Here is a 12,925-nt window from a genome sequence, read left to right as displayed (position 1 = left end):
CGCGGCCCCGGCGGGCTCCGGTGCCTGTCCTCGGGCGGCCCGCCCGGGAGCCAGGTGGTGTCGGAGGCCGAGAAGATCGTGGGCTATCCGACGTCCTTCATGAGCCTGCGGTGCCTGCTGAGCGACGAGCTCAGCAACATCGCCATGCAGGTCCGCAAGCTGGTGGGCACCAAGCACCCGCTGCTTGTCACCTCCCGGTTAGTGCCGGTGGGAGCTGGCGGGGCACGGCGGAGCTGGGGCCGCCGGCAGCCCTCGGGAACCTTGGCAGAGCTCCTGGGAAGTTTTGGGCTTTGTCCGTGCTCGGCGTCGCCGCGCGGCCGCGTCGGGAGTGGGGTGTCCCCAGGGAAAGGCTGCCCCGGGGGCGGGAGGTTTCGCCTCCGCTCCGGGATCCTCGTTTCCTTGCCGCAACAGGTTTTCCCTGCGCTTCTCCGCTGTCATTCGGAAGTTGCTTCGTTGTGACGCCACGTGCGGCGCTTCCCGGTGCGGGAATAAAAAATCCCTTGAAAAGTTCGGCTGCCTTGCTAACAGTTATGTGTTCTTTTAATATTAAGAACTATATTGCAAAGAAAACAAGGAAAAAAGCAGGGAGACTACTCAGCTTAAAAGCTCTAAATGACACTGCTCTGAACCATGTATTTTGTTACCAAGTGTTTTGGAGTATCCAGCTGGGAGCTGCGAGTTTTTGTGTATTGTTGAGAATTTTAGGGTTGCTACGCTGTTTATCCACTCTCATTTTTAAGGCAAACTAATGGAACTCTTGTATTCCTGCCAACAAGCAGAAATTGGGGTTGTTGAACATGGTTTTCTTTGACTGTAAAACAACTGATTGGCAGTGGGTTTTTTTATACAATAAAACTCCAGACGCTTACCAAAATGAAGGGGGAAAAAAAGTGCAATTTTCCAAGGACTTTTGGTTGTGGATTTGAGTGTTTTGGTTGTGTTTTTTGTTTGGTTTTGGGGGTTTTTGGTGGGTTTTGTTTGATAGAACTGTGTTTGCTGTAACTGCAGCTATAGTAACATTAATAGAATCCAAGTTTAGTATACACAGTATTTTTTAACAGGCGTTAAGACAAAAATGAGCATTTGTTTAAAGCAGATGTTCTGCTTTACTTTTAAGGAACGGAAATTGTAGTTCTCTAGTGGTCCTTGGCAAATCCACGTTTGTGTTGTAATGATATAAAAACAAGATTTGTTTTTCAAGCTCTCTGTCTCTAAATCTGGTTGTCTTGAGTGAACAAAATGAGTACAGGGGACAAACAACTTTTTTTAAAGAAACATGATTTTCAGGAAGCCGGGATTTAGACATTGACCTTGAGTAGACTTTTCTGGAAGAAACAAATGAAATTGTTAATCACAATGGAAAGTACCTGACTTTAGAAAATGGTGGTGGAGGGGATTTTGTTGAACTTTTTATAAGTGAAGGTTGTGATATTATGATAAAGAGGAGGGATGAGAAGAAAATGCCGTTCTGTCTTTGTCATGTCAGTTGATGGAATGAAGAGAATAGGAGGAGTGAAGCACAATGTATTTGGGCTTTTAAATTTGCACTGCAGGCATGGAAGTGTCACAGAGACCTGCAGTGCTAAAGTGGAACTTTAGAGTGCCTGTTCCATGTGTGGTAGTTGCTGGTTTGTTTGTGAATGAAATTTCAATGCAGTATTTTGGGGCATGGTTGGAAATTTTGTGGTGGAGCTGTGATGTAAGGATTTGTTGGGGTTTTTTATTATTTTGACTGGGCTGCTTCAGGCTTAATTCTGTAAGCCTGTGGCTTGTGGAACACCACTAGGAATATAGTCATGCCCAGGCTCAGCAATACATGGATTTTTAAAATTCGTGTATGTTTCAGAGTACACTACTAACCTGATGTGTTGTGCTGGAAATAAAAAGTATTTACTCACGTTAAACTGAAACCCTGTGCCCTTGCTTTGGATCTTCTTATTTGGTTTCACTGGTTTTTCCAAGGGCTTTGTTGCAGATGGATTTCCAACGGCCTTGACCTTTGTATTACAAAAAGAGTTAATATCCTGCTGACAAGTTTTAGTATGCCCATAGTAATGCACAAATTGTACCTCACTCACCTTGTTTTATGGTGTAATTTTGCAATAAGGTGAAATTTGACCTTGTTCTTTCTCAATAATCTTGATAATTTATTTCTGAAATTTAAGTGTTGTATGTTTCAATATAAATGTGAGTGATTTTAGTTTTGGGTCTGAGATCTGTGCCCTGATTTATCATAGCAATTTAGGAAACAGGTCATGATTTTTCAATACTAGGAATTTTTAAAATATTTTAAAATCTGTCTCATTACTCATTCTTAAAAAGTAACAAAGGTTTCCTGTTGTGTGTTCAGACAAATGTTGTAAAGCATAGGTATCTAAAATATTTTATTTGATGATTTTTTTTTAAATACTTAAGTGATTGATCTGCAGCTCTAATCTTTGAGACTCTGAGTGAGTAAATGCTATATATATATGAGAAATACTCCAACATTTAAGGAGATTTTTGTATTTGGAAACAACTGAAAAATATGTGCTGTAAAATTGATTAGTTGCATGTGCTGCTTCTCAAGTTTCTACTCATGTATTTTTGAGATTATAAGTGGTGACAATCAAATTGATTGCTAGCTGTCAGTTCTAAACAATTTTCTTTAAGCTTCTTTGACTGGTGGCATTTTGTCATCAGTGGTTTTGTGTCTACCCTTCCTTCTTGCCTAAAGGCTTTGCCAGCTTTTGGAGTCTTCCTGAGACCATTAGGGGTTTCTTAAAGCAGAGGGCTCTCTACCAGTGCTCATCTGCATGGCATAGGTTCTGAGCTGAGACAGCATAGGACATAATTGCCACCACACTGAAAGCCTTCAGTGTAACTGTAGTGTTGATGAGTGTTTTTAACATTTTGCCAAGCTTTGGCTCACTAGGCTGTTGCAATGCAATGCCTGTGCTGAGAGCCTTGAAGAAGGCAGCTGAAAGGTATCTGTGCGAGACAGGACATGTGGAGAAACAGCTGTTGGGCCAGTATATGTTTCTCTGATGATCCCATCCATTTCTTCCTCTTGTTTGGATGCAGCACTGGCAGCTCCTGGGTGTAAGTGCCTGCTGTGAATCAGGACTGCAGCAGGTGTTCTTCTGGGATGATGTGTGACCCTGATACCTCCTACCAAGCTTGTGCCTGGCCAGCAGCTTTAAATCTGAGAGCCATTGCTGACCCTCCTCTTGGGAGGGCAGAGACGGGTAACTGAACCCTGCAGTGATGGATTTGGGAGTTCTGTAATCCATGCGGTAAAGTCGAGTTTATATTTTGTTAATTTTTGTTTTATTTCTAAGGTTTTGGTTTTTTAAAAGTCAGCCATGTGAAGTGAACAGCCCCTGTACTAGCTTTGCCAGACTTACTAGAAGGAGGGCAAAATGTGAGGAAAAGGTTACGTTTCGTTTTAGAAAGGCTAATGTCTAGCGGTTAATGGATCATTGGAAACTGGGGTATCTGGATTAGATTCACAGCTGTGCTTTTGGCTCTCTGACTAGAGCAAGTCACTTAATTTTTCATACATGCATTTACTTATCTATGAAGTGAATAATGTAGCATCTGTTTTCTGGAGATGTTACACTTCATTCATTGCAGCCTGTATTGATCACTGTGATCTTTCAGTGGAAAATGGTGTATAAGCAATATTAACAAAGAATGCTTTAAAGAAATGCTATCATTAAAATTAAAATTTGCCTCTAATGGATACTCTGGAAACAAAATTGCAATCTGACTACTTCTGGATCTTTCTGTTTGTAGCCCTGTGAGTCACTGTATGGTTTTTCAGAGCTTTAAGATTTGCTATAATGAAGTGTCTTCAGCAGCTACTCAAAACTAGTATTTCTTGGTTTTTCTCTCTTCAGGCTTTGCTGGACTAAAGCAAAACTTTTTTCAGTGCATGATTTTCACTTGAGAGACAAACAAATCTATCTTTTCTCGTTCCCTTCTTTCTAGGCTAGCAGACATCCCTCTTTGTATAGGAAAGAGTCTGTAATTGGCACAGTGATCTATTTTTCTCAAATACATAGTGTGAATAACATTTTCTTGATTACTTAATCTCCCTTGAGAAGGGTATAGCTTGCTGCAGATTGTAAACAGTAAACGTTATGGCCAATGCATCACTTTTATAATATCACTAAATGAAATGGAACACTTCATACATGTAAAATTATTATGAGGTACCATTTAGCTCCAGCCATTCTCTCATTAGCCTGCGGGAGGAATGATTATATTTTAGTTCTGTCAGAATTGTTTGTTGGTGATAAATGCTTAAGTAGGCATGGTTACAGTTTTCCTGGATTATTACAGAAATAAAAAGACTGGCTAGACCAGGTTTTGTTCTGTTGCAGCCCACTTGGTGTAGATCTCTAGACATTTTAAAGCCCAAAAATGTGATCCAGAGCACCTTCAAGATGATACGCTTTTTGTTGAAAATGTCCGATAACACTGGCTTCCTGATATTTAGTTCTGTTTCTTTATCAGCTTGAGATAGCTTACTTTGGTAACGCATCTTGTAACTCCAGGTGTGGCATGCATCTACCTTCCTATGCAGGTGTCTGATTTCAGCGTAGACCTAGGCATTTGGTCCAGCCTGTTGTTGATGGAATTGTTATTGCCAATTTATATTTTGTCTTAACAGAATGGTGACCTTAAAATTGTCCTTTTTTTATAATTGAAGGTGGTGTGAGTGACTACGAATAGCTTTTTAGCAACTTGTTTCAAATGTAATTAATTTTTATTTTCTGAGCCAGAAAAATGATAGTGTCTATTTACTTGACAGTGGCTAATGAGGTACCTTTCTCTGAAAACAGCAGGCAGCTGGACACTCAAAGTGATAAGCAGAAGGTCTGGCCATCTTTGAGCTTCTACTACAGTCTTTTAAGTTTTACCAAGCTGCTTAATCTGTAATGGGCATGGGGTCATAAAGTCCTTCTCCTGCAATTGCCAGATTAGAAGTTAAAACACATTTGCTTTCACTAAATTTCATTCTATTTTCAGCTTGCTATAATGCTTTGTAAAAAAATATTTTTGCAGTAGAGAGATGTGATTTTTATGATTGTGGTCAGAATGCCTGTGAAGTTAGCTATGATATGGCAGCAGTGGCATTTCCTGTGTTCACTGCAGAAATCTGTTTTCCCTCCTGGAAGCACTGGCTGCCACAGCTGGCATCCAGAGCACTTCTGCAGAAAGTGTAAGCAGTGATGTTAGAAATGCAGAAATATTTTACCTGCTTGATATGTTTGATACTATTTGCAAAATATACTGGTGGTTATAGGAAGTCTGGCTTTGTCCAGGAAGACTATTTCCCAAAGCATTGTGTATAGCTGATGGAAACAGAGGTGTTTTCAGGAGAGCTCCTGTTGATTGAATGACCAGAGTTAAATTCTTGGTTTGCCTCACCCCATCAAGAAATGTTTGTCTTTCAGGAATGCTGGCCCTTCCTAGCTAAGTTAGGTTTTGTGAATATCTCCCAGTCAGTTGTGATAGACTTGAAAAACCTTAATCATGTTACATAATTTAGAAATGTTGGTACTCCCTAGGGTTTTCTGTTACCATACTCACCATCAAGTAAATCTTTCTTAGACACCAAAACCAGTTTATTATGTATTTTGGCTGAAAGAACTCACAAAGAGCTATTGTGGTAAAGTTAACTTTGGAAGGTAAAAAGACTAGAAAGAAATTAAACCATTGCATGTTTAATGGACTTTTTATGGACTGAAATTTCCTTCTGATTACTTCCATATTATTCCTTGTTCCTGTGGCCTTCAGTATGGTTCTCAGTCAGCTACCACTTAATACTGTCTTGTACAGTTAGGAGGAAGAGAGAATCCATTTTTGTAGGTCAGAGTCTTCCTTTCTGCCATGATCAGGTAGAATGGGATGAATAGATATGTGCTGTTGGTTCTCTCTTCCAAATGTTGTGTTTCATTTTTCATTCTGAATAACTTTCATTAGTGTATGTTTTTTATTAGTTTTCTCCACCAACAATAAATATTACGCTCATATACTTAAATTCTCATATCCATCAGTTATTGCTGCTCTTTTGAAGAGCTGTCAGTAGATGAGTTGCATCAATACTTGTATACGGGCTTCAGGTTCACAGTTCATGTTTAAGGGATCTTAACTTTCTTTTTTTAGTTCTTTTAGACATTACACTTTGTTGGGTTTGGCAGTGATAATCTCATTCTGGAAGGTAAAACATATTAGCCAGTTTTCTGTCTGTCTATCTATCTATCTATCCACACACACACACCCCCATTGTATTAGTAAATCGTAGCTCAGGAAGTCAAGGTAGCCATTGTCAGGATGGGTTTTCAGCTGTAGTGGTGCTGAGTTCTTATCATTCATTCATGGTATTTGTGTGGCAAAATGTATGTGAAGGATGTTTAATTGTACATTACAACACTTAATTTTGCTGAATATTTTGCCACCATAAGCAAAGTAGGATTGAGTAGAAAATCTGCAGTATGAATGTGCAAAAGCTAGACTGCAAATTAAATTCTCTTGCACTTGAATAGTTGGTTTTTTGCAGTGATTCTCATTTAAATATCTATGTTGAATCCAGGTTTCTGTGCTTATGAAGAATGTATTATTTTAGCATGTAGGATGGTCTTTGTAAACAGAGTGTACTTGGTAGGTGGTGATTCTGTTTGGGATTTTCTAATGGAATTATTTACAGTGAAAACTAATATGCTGTCATGGTATTGATAATTTCTGGTATTTGTATAGGGAGTCTGAAGGTTTCAGCAGAATTTCAAGTACAACTTGAAATTGTCTGATTAAATGGAAGACTGTGGGAGTTCTTAAGCTTGGGTTCTCAAGCATGGGACAAAGAAACTGAACATATAATGCCCAGATCCAAGTGCCAGTTAGCCTTGAAAGGATGTAGTGTGCCACACCTAGAGAAAACTTTGCTTTACTTTGGGCATGCAGTAGCCTAAAATGAAGGTAATTTTTAAAGTTCACATCTGTTCTTTCCTGCCTTCAAGTACAATTGATTTATAATGCATGTGAATATTGAATACCAAGTTTAATGTACTAGTGAATGACTGTTAGGTCAATGTTTTCTCAACACAGGAAAAGAGTACTGAATAAGTGGAAATAGTTTCAAAATAATTCCTTCTGTAACACTGAAGAGAGTTTCCAAATATGCCTTTCTATAAAATGAAAATGAGAACCAATGTCAAAGAGTAATCAAAATTAATATTTGGGTTACTGGAAGTGGTTTTCACTCAGTGAATCTTCTATTTGGCAATGTTAAGTTAACCCCTTTACCTTACAGGAATAAGGGAAAAAGTACTTTACCCAGGTCTTTTTCTCTTTTTGAGGTCTGTATTTTGTAGCTTACAAATAGTGTTCTTCCCTGCTGTGCTGCCTGTTCTGTTGATGCTGTCTCTGAGTTGATTCTCTCCTTGCTTTGGAGGTCCTGGCAGTGGCAGAAGGTATCATTAACCTTGAGCATTTTCAGAGCTCCTCCAGAAACCATGGGTAACACTGTATCCTCTGCAGCACTTTGTAAATCTATCAAGGAAAATACAAGTTCAGGGAGGACAAATGTAAGCTCGGGAGTTAGATGTTTCCATACTTACACTATTGCTTTGTCCTAGGGGTGGCAGACCACTGTCTTAAATTATTAATATCTTTCCTTTACCCCACATCTGAGTGTCTTCGTTTCCCTCAGGGTAGGCAGACTGTTTGCAGTGCTTGCCCTAAAGGAACTCCTGCTAGAGACAAACCTGACAGACTATAAAGGAACACTGTGAATTTAAAAATCAGATCTAATACAAAAAATAAGTTTAAAATCTGTAGCAGCTACTTTGCTGTCCTTGAATTGTCCCTGCCAATTGTCTGACATTGACAATCACTTTAGCTTGAATTTTTTTTTTTTTTCTTCTCTGTTGCTGTATGAAAGAATTTCATTTAAGGAAAGAAAAACTGATCATATAGGAAAACTGCTGAGACTCATTATATATGTGAGCTTTTATCAAACACATGCTGTGAACTACGTAGATTTTACTTATAATGATAGATAAAGCTTAGAAATTTGCCTCAATACTTTATTTAACTGAGAAACTCTAGGACCTTTTCAGCCTGCTGGTGGTTCTTCAGGTAAGCCACAGTCATCTTCAATCCTCAGCTATTCCTAAAGAAACATCAGGAGCTCCAGCTTTTGCATTCATCTTTCTCATTTCTTTTCCATGTAAATTACAAGTGGTGGTTGTTCCCATTTCCTTTCTCATTCCCCCAATTCATTTCTTCAAAATAGCACTGGTTGGTTCTATTCTATGGCAGCTCTTCCATTTTGGGGAAAAACTAAGGAAGTCCTGAAGATAATCCTCTGTTTCTTAATAAAATGAAAGTTTCTACTTTGTTACATCTAATTTGTTTTGTTCCCCACCTTTTTCCCAGCTAGGGAAGGAACTCATACAGCTTGGCACCACTGATTCAGGTTCATTTTTCTAGTTAGAAATATGAACAAGCAAACACTTTAGCCTTCATTCCCCAGTTTGTTTCAAAAAGTACTGCCTTTAGAAGGAGCTGTCTTCAAGATCAAGTGGAAATTATTTTTGATTATTTGTTGGTTAAATGATCCTATAAGCGTGAGTTGATTGACTTGATAGCTGCCACTAAATATGCACAATTAATTAATTTTATAGAATCTGAACTCTTAAAAAAAAAAAAAAATCATTCTCCTTAACAGCTTCCATTATTTCTTTTCTAGATCTTCCCACTCATGGTGCAAAGTTCATGATATGACAGCTATCTTTTTCATTAACTGCCTGTTCAGAACACTCCATGAAACAATCATAATCAAAGGGTCGATACATCTATATGTTGTCATTGCTTCTTGAAATAGCTTATCTATTGCACCTTAAAAAAAATGGAAAGGAAGATTCTGTATTTCGGTCATAAAGTAGAACTGGGTTTGTAGCAGGCTGTGCTTGTGTAGAGCCATCCTGTAAGTGCATAGTCCTGGTTAAGGCAATTTGAGGGTGAATAGCCCATGCCAACACTCTTTGTGGTTGGTCATCATCTGAATGATTAGCTGGTAGCAGAAGCACCATGACTAGCTGATTTGGTAAGACTGCTTTTAATCAGACTTAACGGAAAGTTCAACTTGTTAAGAGCTAAATGAAAATTTTTGGCCAAATACACAAGCAAAGCCACAAGTGGAAAAATTGCCTCTTTTGCGCATTTGAAAAATGGCTGTGCTAGCATACGTTTGTTAGTGGGTATTTTTTTTCCTAAAGATCCATTGTTTTCCTGTTAAATTAGTGTTGAACTTTGAGAGTGAATATGACAAGAGTTACTGTGTTTTTCTATTATGGAAGTTCATATATTTTCATCGGCTAGGAACTAAAGGTTCCTGTGATATATCAGTGCATCTTACTTTATGCTTCTTATACAGGGTTAAAGCTTTTACCCCAGTAACCTTCCAGTCTCTTGATTCCCAAATGCTTTCTATTTAATGTGGTTTGTGAAGACTAAAATATATTGTGTGCATATTTTAAAAGGATTTTGGTGATGTTGATGCTACATTATGAAGTTCATATTTGGTTTTCTTTTAGAAGTTGACTTCTGAATGTGATCTGTCTGGTATGACTATATTTCAGTAATTAAAAATTAATCTACAGGAAAAACAAGTCTTCCCCAAACCTGTGTTGCCTCATGGAAATGAAGCTGAAGTATTAATGGGCCCAGAGGTCAATTCATCATCTGTTCTTCATCCCCAGTTGTTAAAACCAGAAATACCAGGGAGGATTTGTATTCCATGTTTTATTGTCCACTGGAAGAACTTGTTGCTGTCTGATGATTTGTAAGTTTGGGAGTCATTGACAGACTCTGCAAGAAATTGGATGTCATCTCTCAGTAGGAGTAATAATGTGAAAAGACCATTTTCAGAAATAAGGCTCAGAAAACTTGAGAAAGCTGGTAGTATGGAGACCTTTAGGGTAATTGTGGGTGGAAGCCCTCCTTCCAATTCACATTTATTCAAGGAATGGAAGGCATTAAAGGAGTTTCTACTATTAGAATTTACAGTATATTTTATGTGTCTTTTGTCCATAATATAACTTCATAAAACTGAAACAAGTAGTCTTGCCAGTTGGAAAGTAGGAAATGAATCTGTGTAGTGACTATAACGTGTCATAGCAACCAAGTTTTAAAATAGTCAGATTCCAAAATAATGTTATAAAAATTACATCAGAGGAAAAAAAAGTACTGTGTGTTATGTTATAGCAACAGAAACATGGCCTTATTTGTTTGTTTGTGAATCACTTGGGATCTCATTCTGCCTGTGGATTTTTGTGGGGGAACAGGGCTGGAGTTTATGTCCTAATACACAGTGTTTGGTTGAGGGGATGTGTGAGGTTATACTTTTTTTTTGTCATCTCATTCCTGTTACAGTTTGAGAGAGCTGAAGTTAATTTTTCCTGGTTTGAATTTATTTTCAAATAAAGCACCAACTGAATATTGACCTCCTTGATTGCTTTTCTTCTTTTAAGACTTTAAGAGTTCCCTTGAATCTCTGAGTCTTTTTCCAGAGCTTGTCAGGGAACGATAAAATTCTAGTAGCTGAAAATTATGAATGAACCTTCAAGAGGTTGGGGTTTTTTTTTAATTAATGCAAGCATAGCATTGTTGGTGGATGCCATCCTGCAGGAGGCTGTTCTGATGCTTCCCAGAGCTACAGTGAGATTCACAATGGGAGTATGTGCATCCCTCATCCCTCCTCTTCCTTGCATGTGCATGGTGATCCAAGCCCGGAGGAGCTGCTCCCTGAGGCTGAGTCAGGCTTATTCTCTACTGGAGAGCTGAGACTGTGGAGATCTTTTGTAAGGAAGCAGCTCACAATCACAGTGTATGTCCATAACTCTGTGAATGCAAGTGCTTGGCAACATACTTCTGTGTCACATTCAAAGCTGGACCCAGAAATGGGATGGGCTGTCTTGCTCTGCTTGCACAGATGTTCTGCTTTATGAGATTAGTGCTTGTAGTTAGCTCCTTTGAATATGTTTTCATTTGAGGGCTTTGATTTCTAATTTAACACGTCTCATCCTCAGTCCCCAGTGTTCTTTCATATATACCATCTTCCTAATAGTTAATTTAGAAAAAAAACTTTTTCAGGTAGCTGCTAAGATGTAAACATGCATTGGAACTAGGAGTTGAGGTGTCTTCATGACTATAATTGTTTCCTTCTCTTTCCTTCTTCTGTTGTAATTGCTAGGTGACTTACTTCCTAGAAATACCAAGTCTGGATTAATATATTGTCCTTGGGTGGTACCACTGCTTTAGATTACCTTGTGTGCATGTAGGTATTAAATATTGAAAGCTGTTTTCATGTTCTCATGTGATGGAGCTCTGTGTAAACAAGTCTTATTTACTGAGCAGTTTGGGAACATGTACACACCGGTTTGCCTTAGGAAATCTGCCATTTAAGCCTTTGTCCTGATTTTCGCTGGCTATAGTAAGTGGAGTGGTAGACAAAGAACCATAGCAGTGAGTGTTACTGAGAGGAAGAACCATTGTCCTGACATAGTGAAGAAAATCTGTTTAAGCTCATGAATAACTGAAACGCTTACCAACTACTGTCATTAATCCTCATGAAACAATTTTCAATCTTTTTTTTTCCAAAGGCATTCAAAAGCAAAAGTCTCTGATGTTGTATAAAGTCTTTGCTTTCAAGATTTGTTCCCCATGTGTTCAATCTAGAGACAAACAAATATAACCCTTATAAATGTAAGCATTAGGAAAACAAGAAAATACGTTGAAGAAGTTTGAAGACAAATTACTACTTTGAATCTACATAGAATTAATGTTGCAATGCTATGGAGTGTAATGTAAATGTGAAACCTGTGAATGGTGTTGCTAATATCTGGGAGAGTTGTATGGTGTAAACCAGTTGTATGGTTTAAAAAAACCCCAAACAACCAAAAAAACCCCACTTCAGGGAGCGATGATGTGCAAGTTTTATCTGTTTTACAATTTCAAATGTGTATTGTTAAAGACAGGAGATGCTCAAACTTTATATGTGTTTAATCTCAGCTTTATTATGAGTAATTTGGAGATGTTTCTATACTTCCATATCAAGAATGGAAACCCGTTTCCTCATTTGAGTGCTAAATAAACATTTCAGAGCTAGTCTAGCTCTAGACAGAGTTAAAGAAAGAGCAAGCTATCTCTCTTTTAGCTTTAAATTTCCCTTTTATGATTTTTATGAATTCAAAAACCATTGAATATTTATTTATTTTTGCTACTGAGACACAAAAGGCAGAAGCCTGCAGGCTTGTTATGGCGTGGGTAGCCTATTGTGTTTCCATACCTGATGTAATTTTATTTAAAAATTGAATTTTGCATTAGATTACCTCAAAAACGTCATCGTTTGCTGATGTGAAGAATTTCAAATTCTTCCCTCCCCTGTGAATGATGAATTATTCTTTCACAAGAGATCTCAATTATTTTAATTAATTACTTTAGGCTTTAAATCTTTAAATTTTAGATTAAGTTACAGGTGAGTTAAGCTGTTCCCTGAGGAGGTTTTACTATGTTAACAGTGGAGAGGGATGATATTTGCTGCATAATTCTGTAATAGGCTGTTGTGTGCTTCTCCATTGAACAAGTCTGCTATTTTGCTTTTGATTTCTGGTTTGTGTCCAGCATTTCAGGGATCAGCTTGGACAGTTAGAAGATATCACCAGAAACATATTCTCCTGTCTGCTGTGGAAGAGAAAGATTAGGACCCATTGAAATACATTGCTTTGTGAAGTTGAGGGCCACAGAAATTTAATGTAAAACCAAACGAGGCACTGATAACTGCATACATGAAATTTTGTAGAAAATGGACAAAATACAGAGCCAGGTTTATTGGTGTTAATTTCATATCCTGATCTCAGTACGTATTCCCTTT

At 38.1% G+C, this 12,925-nt stretch overlaps 1 protein-coding gene across 1 annotated transcript in view; it reads left to right on the top strand.

Annotated features, from left to right (window-relative positions):
- The first annotated feature begins 6 nt into the window (after positions 1-6).
- Positions 7-12,925, top strand: part of PDSS2 (prenyl (decaprenyl) diphosphate synthase, subunit 2) — a 117,375-nt gene continuing 104,456 nt past the window's right edge. The window contains exon 1 of the mRNA XM_017739664.1: positions 7-197. Coding sequence (XP_017595153.1) covers positions 100-197 — 98 coding nt within the window. The 5' untranslated portion in view covers positions 7-99. The remainder of the gene's footprint in view (positions 198-12,925) is intronic.

Source organism: Corvus brachyrhynchos, unplaced genomic scaffold, assembly GCF_000691975.1.
Source record: "Corvus brachyrhynchos isolate BGI_N302 unplaced genomic scaffold, ASM69197v1 scaffold14, whole genome shotgun sequence".
NCBI lineage: Eukaryota > Metazoa > Chordata > Aves > Passeriformes > Corvidae > Corvus > Corvus brachyrhynchos.
The sequence above is the reverse complement of the archived record's forward strand: the minus strand, read 5'-3'. Positions and strand labels throughout refer to the sequence as shown.